We start from the raw sequence: 19813 nt of genomic DNA, 5'->3' as shown, positions 1-19813 counted from the left end.
CATCGGCAGGCGGACTCCCAACCACTGCACCACCAGGGAAGCCCGAGGCCTGTGGCCTTTGAGTTATCCTATTCTAGGCACACTCTGGGGTGCCACCAGCATGTCGCAAACTGACGTCTAGACCTAAGAAATGACTTTGGAGTGTGGGAACGGGATTGGGCGACCAGCTCTGGCCTAACTTCCTGATGAAGCTGGGGCGAAGGTTGGCTGAGCAGGCTTGTCCGTCTCTGGGCAAAACTCCAAAGGGCGTGTACCCAACAGTATGAGAACGCAAGGGGAGGCGCGTTCATGTTTCCGTGCCAGGGAAAAGGGGTGCGTGTCTTTCCCTCTTTGTCCACAGAAGTGACGACGACACAGCGCCGAGCCCCCAGCTGGTGGCCTCTGCGCCTGCGCCGACCGTGGCGCGCGGCGGGGCCGTGCATGCGCAGAGCACGACTTCCGCGTCTTTTCGGCGGCGGGAAGGCGGCTGGTGGTGGCTGACGCGGTGGCGGTTGACGGAGGCGAGGAACCTGAAGGTTAAAGTTGCGTGTTGTATGACAGGAGGGCCAAGGAGGAAAAGAGGCTGTGTGGGCCCTAGTTACCAAACTGCCGCGATCCCTGGGTCAGGAGAGCTCATTGGGAGAGAACGTGAGCCCTGACTGGAGCTTGTTTTTTCCCCAAGAGGCGCCCAAGTAGGCCCGACGGCCTCCTTCTGAGGCAACGGTCTTTGGGGCAGGGTGTGTGCGTGTGTGCGCATTGAGCAAACTTTCTGCACATCGATGTCACCAGCCGCCTTAATGTAATTAGGGTCCAGTGGGAAGCCGGCGTGGGGGGCACCTCAGGGCCCCTGTCCCCAGGGTCAGTGGTCCGGGGGAGGATGTGGCGCTTCTGTTTGCCTGAGTCTCTTGTCGTCCCCCTCTAAGCTCAGGATGTGTGTTGCGTTGGTATTTCTGGGCTGAGAAAAGGTCACATAACCTGTTTTGGTTCCTAGAACGGCATCAAGAATATTTTCTAAAGGGCATACTATATCCAGGTTCAAGACCAATCTGTGGAAACAAAGCAGGGGCAGCCCCTGACCTCATGTTTCCCAAGTTTTATTTCTAGAAACGATATTTGGAAATTAATATGTACCTCAGTATGATTTGCATTGTTACTCAGTGGTGTTCATGTCTGTTTGTCTCATGGGGCAGAGAACTTGGGAGCAGAAATGAACTTACTTAGATTTGAATCTTACCTTTTCATGAAATAGGCAAGTATTTATTGAATTAAATTGGGATCAAAATATAAGAGGCTAAACATGGAAAAAACTACAACAGAAATTCTGTGGTAAAAGAAAAAACAAAAAAATCTTATTTCACTTGTTTAAGTTATAGAAACGGAGTGGAAACTTATCAGTACAATTATTCTGGATATTAAGTGAGGCCTTAGTCTTTGGCATTATGTAATCCAGGGATCTCAAACTAATGGCCAAAGCAGATGATCTGCACAGTGTTTTGGTTTTTTTTTTTTTTGCGGTACGCGGGCCTCTCACTGCCGTGGCCCCTCCCGCTGCGGAGCACAGGCTCCGGCCGCTCCGCGGCATGTGGGATCCTCCCGGACCGCGGCACGAACCCGCGTCCCCTGCATCGGCAGGTGGACTCTCAACCACTGCGCCCCCAGGGAAGCCCTGCACAGTGTTTTAAAAGTGAGACACAGAATACGTTCTCACATGGCTAGTTCCATTGTGCATGTTTCCTCCCTGGCCTTGTAAGTATGTTTGCCAATGTTGGAGTCCCTCTCCCTCTTTGTAGATCTGGTTCAGAATTATTCTCACTGTGGGTCCTTGATTCTGAAATAAATTATGTAGACTCTGTGAAAATCCACATATGTTTAGGAAGCAAGATTATAGCCACACTAGTCTTATTTCAAACAGATTTGGAAAAATGGGTTATGCTGTAAATTCTTACTCAGAAAGCAAAAGAGTCTGGCAGAGAGTTTACATTATCGGGTTTGAAACCATAGGTTTAAACCATAATTTCAGTAATTACTAGGCTGAGAACTTGATTTTGATGTTGATACAATACAAGGTATAAATTTCTTTCTTTGAAGGTTTAGTCGAACAACTTCATGTTGTAAAGTTGGAGCGCTAAAGAAAAAATTATAGACTTTGATATCGAAGGAAATGAAGAGAAACATAAATGAAAATTCAACTCGAAATACAGCAGGTATTGACTGACTTTTATTTTTAAAATTTCTATAGTTTGTATATACTATGTAAACCTTGTATAGTATATAGATGCAACATTTTGGAAGGAACTTTTAAAAACAATGAACATACAGTCTAGCCTCTTTACTTTTTAGGTCGAAGGAAGTAAAATAACTTACGAAACACTTAGTGGCTTAGGTGGAAGTAAAATCAGACTTTCCTGGATTTACTCTTGTATTCTTTCTACAAATCCCATGTGCTTGAGTTGTTTTGTGCTTTGTAAGCTGAAAATAGTGAAATTAATAATATTTTAATTTTTATTTGTGACTATTTAAAATATTTTCAGAAGTGCTTCTGTTTCCCTAATAGCTTCCCTTGCCATTTCTGCTTTCCAATTTGTTAGTATAAGGACAGAGGACAAGAATGAAGAGAACCAAAGGAATGATGATAATGCACAATGAAGATAATAATAGCTATTATTTATGGGGGGTGTACTGTATTCTGGGCATTTAATTTTATGTTAATTTATTTACTCTGAGAGAGTTATTATTGTCATCCCTGTTTTCTAGATGAGAAACAAAGGCACAAAGAGGTTAAATAAGTAATTTATGAAGTGGAAGAGCCAGGATTTGAACCTAGACTCCATTCTTTTAATCACTATATTATTCTGCCTCTCACTACATGCCATATTGGCACAATGAGTTTAAGGAAACAGCCGTAGTTTGTACTTTAAATTTTAATTGAAACATGCTTTGAAGTTGTAATTCAAATTCAGACAGTCTGAGCCCACATCATTTTCCCAGCCGTTCATCAGACAGTTACCAGAATCTATATGCTCATGTAAGTGTAAGTGTTGATGGACCAACTAGAGCATGGTATAGTGGCGAGATGTCTGAACTGAGAGTTAGGAAGTGTGGGCCCTATCTAGGTTCTTTCACTGTGGCAATGTGTAAGCTTTTTCTTTTTCCTCTGAGATCCCTTCTAGTTTTAGTGTTCTGACTTTTGACCTGACTTGAGATCCCAGGTCCCTCAACTGGAGGGTTTGGAGTAGTATTTATTCTCATTTGGATTTATTACTATCACTCTAAGGCATTCTCAAAATGATCCACAGAAAATATGCATTACAGACACCTGGAGTTCTTGTTGAAATTGCAGAGTTTTGGTTTCCAAAGCAAGTCGATTGAAATAAAATCTATGAGGGTGGGGTCTAAAAACTGGCATGTTAAGCATAACCACAGATAAATCTTAGTCAAAGTAGAGTTTGAGAACCATGGCCTTAAAGGGTATGCTACCATAGTCAGAGAGTGGTTAGGGTTTTGGAAAGCAAAATGGGTCAAATTTTGGTTCTCCCTTACCTCTATTGTACTTGAAGTGTCCTCTCCAGTTGATATGGTGATAAGCAAGCACAGGAGGGAAGTAAGGAAAACAAAAAGTGGATTTGGAAAGGGTAGGGGGATGAGGGAGGAGATGGGAATTACTGCCAAACAAGAGGAATTAAGGCAGTGTAAACATAGAACAAGAAAGGAGTTTTTAGAGAGACAAACAAGGCTATTCAGGATCTTAAAAAGAGTGTAAAAAAATTCCAAATCTATAGAAATATATCTGTAATAAATATAAAATTAATGTATAGAAGCAGACAAATTCAAATCGTGAATTATTATATACTAGTAATTAGTCTATAACTAGATCTGACTATTTGCCTATTATGTACTTATTTATCGGTACATTCAATTTAGGCTGTTTGCCTGTACCACTGTTCAATCAGAAAAAGAGGAATAGACAGCCATTAACATCCAATCCACTTAAAAATGATCCAGGTATCAGTACTGCTTCTGACAGTTATGATTTCCCTCCTCTACCAACAGGTAAGAAAATAAGGTGAAAATTTTCAGAAAATAAGAAATAGGATTATAGAAAATTACCATTTCTATTTTATTATAATGGAAATAGAAAGTTTATTTTTTTCTTCTTTCCAGTATCCAATTATAGGGATTACTTGGTTCTTTCTGAACATTCCAGTATAGTAGTTTGAGTTTCCTTGTCTACAAGAGTGTCTTAGCATTTAAATGGAGTATCTTAAATCTGGAGCCTTTGTTCTAATGAAGTAGTAACCTATATTGTAAAGGTTTTTTGTTCTCTTTCAAAACACGTATAGATATTGTGACTTAAACATTTGGTGATAAAGAATGGAGAAACTCAAGTTCCTTCAGGAATAAGGATAAGTGTGAATGGGAACACGGGAAAAATGGAAGAAAGTAGACCTTAGGAAGGGTAGAAGCCCAGGAATTTCTAGTGCTTGCCCCTAGTCTTTTTTCTCTTCTTACATAATTTTTGCCATTTTTCATTTATTGGCTTTTCACTCTTTCATCCCATTGGCTTCCTTATAGCTTCGACTGGCGTGTGAACTAAATTGCTTTTGCTTGGTGTTAACATAACCTTTTAGTTCTAGTTCTCAGGGTCCATCATTGGCTGCCCTCTGTTTCTCTTGATTCAAAATCTAGAGACAGAGAGCCTCTGCTTCAGCTCATATTAAATGAGGTCACTGAAATCCTAATTTATCTTTATGGTTAGCCTCTCATATCTGAAACAATTAGCTGTGGTGGTTTGTGCTGAAAGGTCTTAATGTTTGCTTACTTTTTACTTCTCTGTGGAAGAAGGCATGGACAGGCAGACAGTCTGAAATATACTTGGTACATGCTGGTTATATACATTTACATTTTTGGGGGGCACACTTAAAAATGTTTAATAGGATTTTATGCAACTAGAATTTAAAAATCCTTGTGCAACCATAGACCTTAATCTACTTTTACATCTATAGTTATTTTGTTTTCTTCCACATTTGAGGAATTGGAAGTATGAATTTCATATTATTCTCATTTTTATGGATAAAAAATTAAAAATTCACATGGATATGCGTAAGTGGACATCTTCTGTCATTTAAAAAGTTCTCTACTATTTAAAATATTTTTATAAGTAGCATGAATGATAGATGATCTTGAAAAATCACAATTTGAGTTGTTCCATAGGGAAGTGTGCATTCTCCTAAGTACTGAACTTTTCAAACTCTGACCAGGATTACTATCTGTCAGAGATATAACAAGATTCTTATATTGGGCAAGAGATAGGACTAGATCAGTGTTCTTCAAATTTTTTTTCTTGATCCATTAGTAGGTTAGGAAATAACCAACCTTTTAAAAGATAAATAGAAGAGAATAAAATAGAAAAGAATAGAATAGAAAGTGTCAGTATATCATATAGTAAGAATAAGAATTGATAGTAAAATTGTTATATTCTCCCTCAGACACACACGTGCGCACATACACATGCACACCATGCCTGTATATATTCCGGGTTTCGATGTATTTCTTGCTGTGGGTTGGGATTAAGAAACATGGATTACACTGAATTTATGTTACAAAATACAAGGTGCTATACTAGGATTGACTGTGGAAGAGATACAGGTTAAACTATTACCTTGCTTAGAATACAGTGGGAAAGAAAGACATCTAAAAAATTAATAAGGCAGCCTATGACAAATTCCACAACAAAGTACTATTGAAGAACATGTCCATATATTCAAGTCCTTTTCTCCTTCAAACTTTCAACTGCCTCCCCCCATATATTAAATAAATATGAAAGAATTATTTCAAAAAATGCTCCCTATCTTACTCTTACCTATATTACTTGTATCTTTTGAGATTGGGCCTGGGAAGCTATGAATCCAGAGCTGCCTCCTTTAACGAAAACAGTGAACACAGGGTATGTGGAAAAATATATACCAATGAATGTATGTGTCTGTTACAGACTGATGTTATTCTTCTATATATATGTTATATTTTTATATTTCTCAATCGGGGAACAAATTATTAATAGTTAATAAGACATATTTCCTTGAAAGGCAAATACCACATTCAGTTTCTCATCCCCTGAGAAGTCAAGATTCTGTGTCTAAATCTATTCAATTAAATGCTGAAAGAAGCAAGAGTGGTTGGAGGTGAGTCTACTTACGATTTTTCTTATTCTATTCATTCTTCTCCTTCCCATCTCCTCCTATAGTCCCTTCCCTCCTCCTCTATCTATTCTTCCTTTCTTAAACAGAATTATATTTAGGAAATTTATATACTTAATAACTAACTATAGTGATATTAGCTGTGTTTTATAAAAGAAGAGAACATGCCATATATAACTTTAAAAATAGGTAAATTTGGCAGTGATTATATTTCCAAAGAATACTTCATGTTATAATGAAATTTTTGTAAATATTTATCACCATGAATTTATGATTTTGCTGTGGATTATTAATGATCTAATTGACAATAGTTAAAGAGTCAAGAATAACTGTATCTAAGTGTACTACCAACTGTAAAACAGATAGCTAGTAGGAAGCAGGCGCATAGCACATGGATATCAGTTCGGTGCTTTGTGACCACCTAGAGGGGTGGGATAGGGAGGGTGGGAGGGAGATACAAGAGGGAGGAGATATGGGGGGGATATATGTATATGTACAGCTGATTCACTTTGTTATAAAGCAGAAACTAACACACCATTGTAAAGCAATTATACTCCAATAAAGATGTTAAAAAAAAAAATGAAAAAAGAATGTCGGATATATTTAGGTATTGAGAACCAAATAGAATGCTGAGCCTTACCCCAGTAAGATAATCAGCTCCAAGGTAAATAGGATGGAATAAGAAAGAAAGACAGAGAATGAAATCATAAGCATATGTTAAGATGGTGAGGGTAGGGCTTCCATGGTGGCGCAGTGGTTAAGAGTCCGCCTGTCAATGCAGGAGATGCGGGTTCGAGCCCTGGCCCGGGAGGATCCCACATGCCGCGGAGCAACTAAGCCCGTGCGCCACAACTACTGAGCCTGCGCTCAGGAGCCCGCGAGCCACAACTACTGAAGCCCTCACGCCCAGAGCCTGTGCTCCGCAACAAGAGAAGCCACGAAAATGAGAGGCCTGCACACCGCAACGAAGAGTAGCCCCCGCTCACCACAACTAGAGAAAGCCTGAGCACAGCAACGAAGACCCAATGCAGCCAAAAATAAATAAATTTATTAAAAAAAAAAAAAAAAGATGGTGAGGGTACTTTTGGGTCATTGCCAGAAATATCTTAAGTTTAATGTCTAAATAATACGAAAAAAAATGAATAGATAAAGGACATGGATTATTATTTTTAGGTTGGACTTCAGTATTTTTGGGTAAGTGGCAAACTACTGAAAGAAATAATTTCGGAAACAAAGTATTGGAAAACAACCCCAACCCCAGATCATATATCAGTCATTGGTTAGTGCTTTGTTATGTTATTTTAATGATCCTTACAACAACCCTGTGAAGTTAACATAACCTTCACTTTTTTTTTTTTTTTCTTGCGGTAAGCGGGCTTCTCACTGTTGTGGCCTCTCCCGTTGCGGAGCACAGGCTCCGGACGCGCAGGCTCAGCGGCCATGGCTCGCGGGCCCAGCTGCTCCGCGGCATGTGGGATCTTCCCGGAACGGGGCACGAACCCACGTCCCCTGCATTGGCAGGCGGACTCTCAACCACTGCGCCACCGGGGAAGCCCTAACCTTCACTTTTAGTAGATGAAGATACCATATTTTTTAAAAAGGGGGAAACTTTTAATAAAGTGGTTAATACAACAAAACAGTATTTTTATTTTTTAAAATTTAGTATTGTTTTTATTACTCATGCTAGTTTCCTCAGGACCAGTCAGTTCTTTCTTCAGTACCACTGCTTCAAACTAGGCCTATTCAGTGGTTTGAGATGGTCCTCGGAGGCATAGTTCCAGCTGCAAGTGCTAGGAGAAAATGCATTCTGATAGACATTAGAGAATTAGGTAACGGATTGTAATATGGATAGGCAGCCAGTATTGGATATTCCAATTTAAAATAATAAATGATCTGTCAGACAGTTGGAATATAACAACAGAAAATCCAGGAGCAGAAGACATTTGAAAACCCAAGTAGGCAGTTAGTAATCTGCTGAAGATCTTTTAACTGGTTCTATGCTTAGGTTTAGAATCTAGGCTAACATTGCAAGATTTAGCAAATAAAAATATAGGATGCCCAGTAAAATTTGAATTTCAGATAACGGACAAATAATTTTTTAGTATATGTCACATGTAATATTTGGGACATAATTATACTAAAATTTTATTATTTATTTGAAATTCAAATTTAACTGGGCATCCTGTAGGGCCTGATAACCCTTGTCTAGAATCTCTTGAAACATGGAATTTGCAAGAGCAATGTAGACTCCTATTCTTATAGGTATTAAGCTATTAGACAAGTTGTCAAGATAGGTTTAATTTACCAGAATTAGTATACTAGACAATAAGCAAGGTGAACTGATTTAACATCTTCAAGCTTTCATACTAAAGCTCCTATAATTAAATAATTGGTCTTAGAGAAATTGGGATTGCACTTGATGGTTAAGAAATCTCAGTTGAGGAGAGGTGAAGACTTTAGAAACTGGAAATTGGGCACAACCTGGCAAATAAGTTTAGATAGATCAATAAATTGGTTTTTATAAATTTATTTATTTATTTTTGGCTGCATTGGGTCTTTGTTGCTGTGCATGGGCTTTGTCTAGTTGCGCGGAGCAGGGGCTGCTCTTGGTTGCAGTGCGCGGGCTTTTCATTGCAGTGGCTTCTCTTGTTGCGGAGCACGGGCTCTAGGCACGAGGACTTCAGTGGTTGTGATGCGTGGACTCAGTAGTTGTGGCTCACGGGCTCTAGAGCGCAGGCTCAGTAGTTGTGGCGTATGGGCTTAGTTGCTCCAAGGTGTGTGGGATCTTCCCAGACCAGGGCTTGAATCTGTGTCCCCTGCATTGGCAGGTGGATTCTTAACCACTGCACCACCAGGAAAGCTCAATAAATTGCTTTTAAGGGAAGATAAAGTATTTTTTTTCTATAATAGCCTACTGTTCTTATTATAAAAATAATATAATCATTCTAGAAAAAAAAGTAAATGGAAGAAAGTTATTCATAGTCACACTGATCCAGAGATAGCCATTAATCAATTAATTAATTTTTAAACAGAAATATCAAGGCATTTCCCCAGGCTAGGAGCACCTCCTGAACGAAAACATTGGAGAAAGTTGCAGATGCATTGTTACCGATAAGGAGTTGTAAAGCTAAAAGAAACTTTCCTAAACTATGAAAATAAAAGTAATTTCCACAGCCATGAGGAAGGAGAAAATTATGTTTCTATTCTCTCTGTTGAATATAAAATTGTTGCCATATGAAGAGGTGATTAATGTAGGAAAAAATTTTATAGAGGTGTATTAGGCAGTTACTTAATGATAATAAGTTTTTCCTGGATATTGTGATGTTTGTGGTATTTATCAACTTAAAATAATTTTAAATTATTTGTGGTGATTTCTTTTCTCATTATTTTCATACTGAATTTTGTACCTAATTTACTTACGAAAGCTCCCTAAATTATACAAGCTTCAGATCCCATATAATCTGGTCTAGGGAACCTAAACGTTTTCTTGGATTATTTTCCCTAACAAGGTATGGGTTGCATTGTTTGCCCGCTTGTGATACTTGTGGTATTTTTAGGAAAATTATTCAGGAATAAGCATTTGTGACTTAGACTAGTTTTTCCCTGTGGAACTCTTAACTAGCCTGCTCAGAAATTATACTTTTGATTTTGGCCTCATTAACATCATGTTCTGATGAACTGGTACAGCTCACTTAGGTTAATGTAGCTAGTAAAATGCTGAAACATATTCATAAGTAGAGTTTTTAAGCTACACAGTAAAAGTACAAAATTTCTAATCAAACAGCTGTCTACCCTGTCTATATCTATTTTCCTTGTGATTTAAAATCACTGACGAGCAATAGTTTAACTTTTGAAAATTTTACTTTGTAGAAAATTTAAAAATAAATGTATAAAAAAGGAAGCAGGGAGTTCCCTGGTGGTCTGGTGATTAGGACTTGGTGCTTTCACTGCCATGGCCCCTGAGGGTTCATAACCGCTGTCATATAAAGGCTTGTATAATTTAGAAATATACTCTATGGCACTGGACTTTGAGTTGGGAGACTAGGATTCTCTGGGTTTTGGATTGTCAGTAACTTGCTATATGACTTTGGGCAAGTTACTTCCTCCTCAAGACTCAGTTTCCTCACCAAGAGAGGTATAATATATTGTAGGGTTGTTGTGATGATGTATTTGGAATTTCTAACTGTTCAGTAATTACGAAGTAGTTGATAAACCACAAATTACCATGTAAATGCAAATTTTCATTAATAATTTTCTTTCACTTAAGAAAAAGTATATAGAAACAAAATTAATACTAATTTAAAAAACAAAACTATTTCTGCTACAGAGACGGCAACAAAAATACCACTTTAAAAACTTGGGATAGAAATGATTTTAAGCCTCAGTGCAAAAGAACAAATCTAATGACAAATAATGGAATAAATTCATGTCCAGTGAATTTGGGAGCTCAACAATGGAAACAATTAAGAGTATCTGAATCTACTAACTTATCTCACCAAAGAGAAAGTGAAGTACTCACACAAACACATTCGTCAAAAATATCTGGCTCCACAATGAGAAGTCTAGACAAAAACAGTTCATTACAGGCATTTAAGCCCAATTTTCAACAAAATCAATTTAAGAAAAAAATGTTGGATGGTTTTCCAGAAGAAAACACCCTCAAGGTAAACTTTTAAATATTATTTGCATTTTTGTATTTACATTAAAAAAATGAGATAAGTATTTAGAAAATTACAGAGATAAGAGCATTTGAAATCACTCCCCTGGTATACATTACTTGATTAGCACAAATAACCCAGTTCTGTTGGAGTAGGTATATGTTAGTGTCCAAAACATTTTCTTAGAGGTTGTGAATGGCTGCTGCTTTTCAGAGTTGCTTTAGAATTTCCTACCAGGTTCTGAATTTCACTGTTTGCTAATTATTGAGATGATGATAGTTTATCCATTGCTTGCAGCAATTCTTCAAGTTCTTCATATGTCACTCTTTTTTTTTTTTAATAGGGGTCAGCAAACTTTTTCTGTAAAGGGTTAGATAGTAAATATTTTTGGCTTTATGGGCCATATTGTCTCTCTTGCAAGTATTCAACTATACCACTCAACTCTGCTGTTGTACCTTAAAAGCAGCCATAGATAATTCATAAATTAATCGGTGTGGCTGAGTTCCAATGAAAATTTACCCAAAAAACACAGCAGATTAGATTTGGCCTGCAGGCCGTAGTTTGCTGACTTCTGCTCTGTAATCTGGTCTTACTTACTTTTACAGCTTCGTATTCCATATTTCACTAATTCTTCAACGCTCCAGCCATTTCAGACTCTTCACAGTTCTCTAAACGCACTCTAATATGACTCTGCTTCGGTTTATATTCTTCCCCATACCTGTGCCTCAGCCTTATTTCCTCTCTCCACCTCTCATTCTAGTCATTCTTTGTAAATGTCTTTCATATATGTTCTGGCTGTTTGCTATCTTCCCTTGCTCGCCACCTGGTCTAATAGATTCTTTATCCTCTGCCCTTGTCTGTGTTCTGGAAGGCTGAATGGTCCTACATAGTGCATCATTCTGGGATCCATTAGCTGGCTTCTGTTAGGAGTCAGCCAGTGGGAGTGGAAGTCCCAGGCAGGACATCAAAGGGTAGAGAGAGAGGTTGGGTTTTCCCATCCCCCCCCGCCCCCCCCCCTCCCCCCGGCTTAAGTGTTGTGTCTCAGGTGGTAGCTGTGTCCCTGCATGATGTAGCCCCTCCGTAAGTCCAGATTTCACAGGCTTGGTAATTTTATTTCCTCCTCTTGTCCTTTCAGCCTAGGAGTGGTAGAAGTTTCTTATTGTTGTTAGTCTTTGAGTGCTTAAGTACCCTATGTTTATTCTGCCCATACACCTGTAAGCAGTTTTTTCAATAAGCCATCTAGGGTAAATTTTTTTTTCTGGAAATCTAATATTGCATGTTCCACAGTGGTTCTCAACCTTGTTTCCTTGTACACAAGAATGATATGATAGTCACCTTAGTAACAGTGGCTCATTATGGCAGTAATCCTCAACAGGAAGCATTCATATCTTCGTTAGGTATGGGAAGAGGAGGGAAGGTAATTGTAGTTGGAAAAAAATGTTCCATCAAGTGTTCTTGGATATGCCACTGCCCTCATGAAGGAAGGTGCCCCCTCCCCAAAAATTAGTATCTCAGCACACTGTATTCTTAGTTGATCTTTTAAAATTTTAGTTAATTAGTTCAACTTTTATTTTTGTATGACCTTATGTCATCAGGCTTCTTTTCCTCCCTCCCTCCCTGCCTTCCTTCCTCTTTCTTTCTTGTAGGCCTGCCTACTTTCTTGGCCTGAGGCATGCCAGTACTGATCCAACAGGCTGGTGGGCGAGGCCAGGTCCTGGTGCTCTGTGATTGCAATTAACCTCCCATTTGTGGGTTGCCCACCCTGGGGGTATGGGTCTTGACTATACCTTGTATCTTCCCTCCTACCAGTCTTGTGGTTCTTTCTTTATATCTTCAGTTGTAGAATTTCTTATCTGCTAGTCTTCTGGTTTTTCTCATCAATAATTGCTCTGGAAATAGTTGTAATTTCGGTGTGCCCATGGGAGGAGGTGGGCTGAGGGTCTTCCTACTCTGCCATCTTGGCCATTCCACCCTTTTAGTTGATCTTTAAAAATGCCAAACACATTCCCATCTCAAGGTTTTTACACTTGCTGTTCACTCAGTCCTCACTCAACAACCTATTTAAAATAATAATCCCTGTCTCTTTTTATCCTTTTACCCTGTTTATTTTTTTAATGCATAGGATATAGCAATTCCTGACATTCTGTATTTATTTTCTGAATCCCCTATTAGACTGTACAGTCTCTGAAGGTAGATAGATTGTCTGTTTTGTTCAGTACTGTTTCCTCATTAGCTATGTTTGGCACATAGTAGGTGCCAATAAATACTTTTGGAATGAATGAATGAATCAATGTGTCTGGGTTCCCTCTCAGAGTGTGAGCACGTTAGGGAAAGGAATTGTGTTTTACTCACCTGTGTTTATCACAGGATTGGCACATGATGCTTTAAAAATATTCAAAGAATCGACAAATGAATGAGTGAATAAATGCCCATATAAAACAGAGATAAAAAGAAAAAAAATAATCCTCTTCTTGATTAATTTTCTCCAAGTGCATTCTAGTTTCTCCTCCTTTATAAAGTACTAATGATGCCTTTAATTTAGGGGAGTAACTGTACTAAAATTGTCAATAGTTCCTTTTACATATTTTACATAGTCTTTTAACATATTTTACACATTTGCCTATTATAAGAACCTAGAATCTTTACATAGAAAAGTGAATGAGTATGATGAAAAAAATGACAGGTTTTTCTAATGCCATGTTTTCATTTTTTCAGAAGGAAGCATCATTGTATCAGTTAAAGCTTAAGGAGAAAGAGAATTCTTTAAGAATTATATCTGCAGTTATTGAAAGCATGAAGTACTGGTGTGCACATGCACAGAAAACTGTACTTCTTTTTGAAATATTAGGTAGGTATACTACTTCAAAAATACTTCAGTAATACCATTTGGACAATAATTTTGAATGTTAATAGGAATACCTAGGGGATCTTAAAGAAAAATAACATTTTATAAAAGGAGATTACGGTTTATTAGGATTTTCTTCAGTTCCTGTATCTGTCATAGATTTGTGTGACATAAGATGTATTTGATTATTCATGGTAGAAGAATTCTAATTCATAATGTCAAAAATGGAAAGATTCTTAAAAGTAATCTAACCCAACCCTTGAGGTAGGTGAGGAAGTGGGGCAAATAATTAAAATAGACTTGACTAAAAATCATAATGCTAGTTAGCAGCAGAAATGGATCTAGACCCCAAGTCTTCTTATTCTCAACAGAGTGTTCTTTCTACTATATTACACTAAATCCAGTAGTAATTTTGTATATAAGTTAAATTATAAATCAAATATTCTGAAAGAACATTTGTGAAGAATCCTTTACTGATATGAGTAAACACCCTACAATTAGCCTGTTTTCTAAATTAGTATTTAAAAGGGAGGAGAGTTTTATAAAATGTTTCTGGAATTTAATTTTACTTAGACTGAAGAGATAAACAAGAAGTAGAGATTCAAAACATATTTATTTCCATAGGCTAAATAAAATATTTAATTTAAATTATGAAATATTTTAAACATACAGAAAAATACAGAGAATAAATATCCACCTACCTATTGTTATAGATATCGTTGAAAACCGCTATCCATTTTTCTTCTTCTCTAGAGGTAATCACTATGGTATCTTTCCTTTCCATGCTTTTATAATTTTACTCTATACATCTGATTTCATAAATTTATATATATTTATTTACTGTTTTATGTGTTTTAAAATACAGAGTTTACATTTTCATCCAGCATTATGTTTTTGAGATTTAGCCATCTTTCTATCCTGTTAGTGTTGGCTTCATCCTGAGGCTCCAATTATGGTCTCTCCAGCAGCTTCTGACTCTTCCCTTATGACATTAAGAAGATTACCAAATTCTCTATACCACACATTCTTCCTTATACCACAGTCACATTCTTTGATAGTTTCTTCTGGTTGCTCTTTCCCGGAAACTAGCAAATGACCCCTTGCATATCATCATTTCTGTCTGGGCAACAGGCCCATCACTGCAACCCTGAGCTCTGTAGCTGAGGAAGGGGGTACATTGACTGGCTTACATCAGTCTCAGGTTACTCCTGGGTCTAGGGGTGGGGACAAATCCCATCCAAATCATATGGCTAAGAATGGCATAGGAGAGATTTCCTAAAGGAAAATCTGGGTATTATTAGGGGAAATGGAGGCTGACCTCAAAGTAACAAATGTTCACTATCAGTACCTAATAGATGGTTATTAAAGGAATGAATAATGGTCTCATTTGATAGTAATTTCTTGAGATAAACATGAATTATCATTTGAATTTTATAGATGAAACAGATTTGAAAGAGGTTAAACAGTTGTTCGATTTAGTAAGTTGAAGAACTGAGACTCAATTGCATGACTTCTGATTCTAATTCAATGCTTTTTTTTTCATTAAACCATGATGTTTATTTGTTATACTTGTGTATTTTGTTTACTATAATGTAGTAGACTGGTCTGAGGATTTAACCACTCCATCAAACACATTCAAAGAAAAAAGCTTCAGATGGCCAGCTATTGTCAGTTGTATAAACTTTGTCATATAACCTGATCCTAGGTTGGAAAGGGCCAGAAATTTTGCTTTCCTTAGAATAAAAGTTTCAGAAATATCTTTCCCTCTTAAGATGTTTTCTTATCAATGTATAAACAAAACTATGAGAGGTTGGTGTGGGAATAGCTATTTAAATATCAACTTCTCTTTGTTAAACTTTATTTGCATTTTACCAACACTGATTTTTTCCCCCTCTATTTCAATGTTGCTTAGCTGTTCTCGATTCAGCTGTTACACCTGGCCCATATTGTTCAAAGACTTTTCTTCTGAGAGATGGGAAAAATACTCTGCCTTGTGTATTTTATGAAATAGTGAGTATCTGTTTAAGTATTCTTTGCAAAGCCTATGCCAACAAAAACATACAAATGCAGGCTATAATTCAACTGTAGTAGAAATTCTGTTAATGATTTAGTGGTACTTTCAACATTTTGTTTGGTTTTAATTATGATTTTAAAATTATTTATTTGTTCAACTAAAATGGAGGGCTACTATATGCCAGGCGCTGTGCTAGATGCAGGGGATACAAAGTGGAATAAAAGTGGTAAATGGCTCTTTCTCTCAAAGAGTTTATAATCTCAGGTAGAAAGACGGAAACATAAATGTTACACTGTGGTATGATAAATGGTATGACAAGTGGTGTGTGCAGGGTGCTATAGAAGTAGATAGGGAGGATGGGTCAGATCAGGGGAAGATTTTTGAAGAATGTAGTCTTGTCTTAGATATTTAAGGTCTAATGAATTAAGCCAAAGTGTTGGGAGGTGGGGGAAGAGGTTGGAGGAACACAGTCTAAGGTGAGGGAGCAGCACATGTAAAGACATGAAGCTCAGATAGAGCCTGGATTGTTCAGGAAACTGCAAGTAGTTTACAATTACCAGAGTGTAGAGTTAGTAAGTGATGGGGGTAAGGGTAGTGGTTATGAACTTGGGGGAATGCAGAGAGAGTGGGCTGGGACGTAGGGAAGATCTTGGTAACAAAGGAGGCTGGAAACTTTATAAGACTTACATGCTTTGTAAAATAGTTTGGCATTAATTCTGAAATTGGGCTTAATTCTGAAATCACACTTGGATTCCAATTTGTACTCCACCATTTATTAGCTGTATGACCTTGAGTGAGCTCCTTAAACTTCTTGAGCATCAGTTTTTTAATCTGTAAATTGGGGAGACTAATTCCTACTTTGAAAGGTTGTTTTGGAGATTAGATAATAAAATATATGAATGTATAGCATCTGACACATAGCAGATGATCAAGAAATAGTAGCTGTCATGTTATTAATTTTTATAATATCTTGAAAGCTTATTATTTTTCTCTAGTCTAAGTTTTAAAAAAACTTTTATTAAAATATAACATATACAGAAAAATGCACAAATCATAACTGTACAATTCTATGAAGGTATCACAAAGTGAACATTACCAAGGTTAAGAAATAGAACATTGCTATCACCCTAGCGTCCTTGTGCCTCTTCCCATTCACTCCCTCTTGTTTTCTGCCTACAAGTAACCACTACTGTGACTTTTAATATCATAAATTAATTCTGCCTGTTTTTGAATTTTATATAAATAGTATCATGTGGTACGTCTTGCTTTATGTCTGGTTTCTTTCATTCAACACAACGTAAGATTCATCTGTGTTGTTGCATGTAGCTAAAGTTCATTTATTTATATTTCTATGTACAATATTCTTTTGTATGAATATATCACAATTTAGTTTTCTGTTCTACTGTTGGTGGGCATCTTGGTTGTTTCTTGGTTTTTTTTTTATTATGAATAATACTCTGTGAACATTCTTATATATGTCTCTTGTTGTGCACATGCATGCCTTTCTGTTGGGTATATACCTAGAAGTAAAATTCCTGAATTGTAGTGCATTTGTATGTTCTAATACAGTAGTTATTGCCAAAGAATTTTCCAAAGGGTTGTAACAGTTTACGTACTCACAATCAGCATAGGAGAGTTGTAGTTTCTCTGCATTCTTATCAACATTTAGTAGTCATTGTTTTTTATTTTAGCCATTCTAGTGGGTAAGCTTAGTGCTATCTTATTTCTCTCCAATTCCCTGGTGACTAATGAGGTTCAGCACTTTTGATGTTTACTGGCCATTTAGATATCTTCTTTTGAAAAATCTGTTCAGGCCTCTTCTAATTTTTTTCTGTTGAATTATTTTTTTTCCTTATTGATTTATAGGAGTTTTTGAAAAAACTATTCTGAGTACAAGTTCTTTCTCTATTATGTACATTGCAAATATCTTCTCATACTCTGTGGTTTGCTTTTTCAGTCTTAGGAGTGGCTTCTGAGGAAAAGAAAATCTTCACTTTAGTATGGTCCTTTAGCAATTATCAACATTTTCCTTTATAGTTAGTGCTTTTTATGACTGTTTAGCGAAAGAAATCTCAGAATAATTTTATTCATGACTGAGAGGATTTGGAGCTGGCTGGTCTTTTTCTGGCTTACTAGTCCCATTAGGGCACAACCCTTTTGAGTCTCCCAACCCTAAGCCTGGGGTGGGGGCGGGGTGGTTACCAGAATCTCTTTTCTTTGGGGGACCCTGGAGTCCATTTTTTCTCTAGCCCTATGAGCTGTCAGAAGCTCTGCTAAGTCTCTTAGACTCTCAAATTGCCTTGACTGTAATTAGCAGATACCTCAGGGGGTAAAGCATCCCCAAATATCAGGCCCCATTCTGGACTCCTAGCCTCTCCCAGATGGGGTCTCTGTAACTCCTCACTGCCTTTTATCTCTCTGGTGTCTATGAGGATATTTTTAAATAAATATTCTATCCAGGTGTTCTAGTTGTTTTCAGTGGGAAAGTTGGTCTGAACTACCTAGTCTGTCATCTACTGAAAGTAGAACTCTGGAAGTCTAATAGAAGTGAATATTCATGTGCCATTATATTGGGAATTATTCAGTCTTTTAAGAAGAAGCAGCTCACTAGCTTGTAAGAAGCCCTACCCAAGTGAAGGGCTTCTGTGTCAGGGCACCCATTTACGACTAGCTATTATGGTCTTGTCGCAGTGGGGCCCTAAATGAGGTAAGGGAATTACAGCATTTTGGAGTGATTCATATTTAGTTGATCATATTATTAGTTTAAAAAACTGAAATTCAAATGAAGTAATAACTTTATTGATATTTATTTTTTTAAAAACAGGATCGTGAACTTCCAAGACTGATTAGAGGCCGAGTTCATAGGTGTGTTGGAAACTATGACCAGAAAAAGAATATTTTTAAATGTGTGTCTGTCAGACCAGCATCTGTTTCTGAACAAAAAACTTTCCAAGCATTTGTTAAAATTGTAGATGCTGAAATGAGATATTATACTAAAGTAATGAGTGAAATTTAAGTAGTGATGAAGTTTAAATAGTATAAATTAAGCATTTTTCTGTTCTTGTTTAAATTACCATCTCCATGGTTTTATGGCTACTGTTCTTCTGTATTTCACTTGTTGAATTAAAATATTTAAATCCTTTTAATGTGGAAAGAATTTTTGAAAAATGATTTTACTGTTATTATAAAAATGGTGCATTTGCTAAAACTAAAAAACCATTTCAGATAAAAATGCTCAATATAATAAGAATAGGCACATACTTATTTAACATGGGATAATAGTACATTTGAGTCAGCCTAAAAGCCAACATCAAGCTTAATGGGGAAATATAGAGACATTCACACTAAAGTCAGGAACAAGGTCAGGGTGCCCTATACTGGAGCTCCTAGTCCATGCAGTTCATTTAATTACTTCAGATATTTAGTGGGCATATGCTCTGTGCCAAGCACTGTTTCATGTGCTTGTTTGTTAACAAAGCAGGTTACAAAGTAACAAAAATCTCTGAATTTATGGTATTTATATTCTGGGACCCATAGAATACATTAGACAAAAGAGAAATATTTGGGGTATAATAATTACTGCTATTGGTAGATGATATAATTGCATATATGGGAAACCTAAGAAAATCAACCAAGAAACTACTGTAAAATGAGATAATTTGGTAAAGGCACTAAAATAGAAAACTATTTTAATATGCAGAAATCATCAGTAGGGTTATTTATATGACCCAAACCATTAGAGTGTGAAATGGATAAAGATATCATTTAAAAAAATATCTAAGACTAACCAATACTAAGTGATAAATGTGGAAAGTATATGAACGAAACTTTAAAATACATACTAATGAAGGACACAAAAGAAGACTTGGACAGATGGAAAAATAAATCATTTTCTTTGATAGGAAGACAAAGATGTTGATTTTTCTAAAATTAATTTATAACATAATTTCTTTCTCTCTTAATGTATACAAACCACACACACACACATTAACCAAATGAATACTAAAGCTTATAGATATCAAAAAATGAGAATAGTCAGGAAAACTCTGAAAAAGAACAATAGAGGATAGTTTTATCGAATATTATAAAGCCTTAAACATATATTATTGTTGCATAACCAATT

The 19813-nt window shown here is 36.8% G+C and overlaps 2 protein-coding genes across 4 annotated transcripts in view; one reads left to right on the top strand and one right to left on the bottom strand.

The window, feature by feature from the left end:
- Positions 1-19813, bottom strand: part of RAP1GAP2 (RAP1 GTPase activating protein 2) — a 445551-nt gene that overhangs the window by 188203 nt on the left and 237535 nt on the right. The gene's annotated exons all lie outside the window — the stretch shown is intronic.
- SPATA22 (spermatogenesis associated 22) lies at positions 256-18836 on the top strand. 3 transcript variants are annotated; one of them, XM_049702109.1, is made up of 9 exons: positions 256-521; positions 2068-2183; positions 3901-4029; positions 5863-5923; positions 6063-6158; positions 10501-10837; positions 13550-13679; positions 15589-15686; positions 18515-18836. In XM_049702109.1, exons 2-9 carry the CDS (start codon positions 2141-2143, stop codon positions 18704-18706), a joined length of 1086 nt encoding a protein of 361 aa, XP_049558066.1. In that variant the 5' UTR covers positions 256-521; positions 2068-2140; the 3' UTR covers positions 18707-18836. The 3 variants fall into 3 exon arrangements, with proteins under 3 accessions (XP_049558066.1, XP_049558067.1, XP_033279115.1); XM_033423224.2 differs by having other exon boundaries at positions 258-521; positions 13547-13679; XM_049702110.1 differs by lacking the exon at positions 6063-6158 and having other exon boundaries at positions 257-521; positions 13547-13679.

Source organism: Orcinus orca, chromosome 19, assembly GCF_937001465.1.
Source record: "Orcinus orca chromosome 19, mOrcOrc1.1, whole genome shotgun sequence".
In the NCBI taxonomy this organism is placed as follows: domain Eukaryota; kingdom Metazoa; phylum Chordata; class Mammalia; order Artiodactyla; family Delphinidae; genus Orcinus; species Orcinus orca.
This window is presented reverse-complemented; position numbering and strand designations above follow the sequence as displayed.

Coding starts and splice junctions, on each gene's coding strand:
- SPATA22 (XM_033423224.2), top strand. CDS start 2,141: ATGAAGAGAAACATAAATGAAAATTCAACTCGAAATACAGCAG. Junction 10,838..13,546: donor CAGAAGAAAACACCCTCAAG/GTAAACTTTTAA, acceptor TCATTTTTTCAG/AAGGAAGCATCATTGTATCA. Junction 13,680..15,588: donor ACTTCTTTTTGAAATATTAG/GTAGGTATACTA, acceptor AATGTTGCTTAG/CTGTTCTCGATTCAGCTGTT.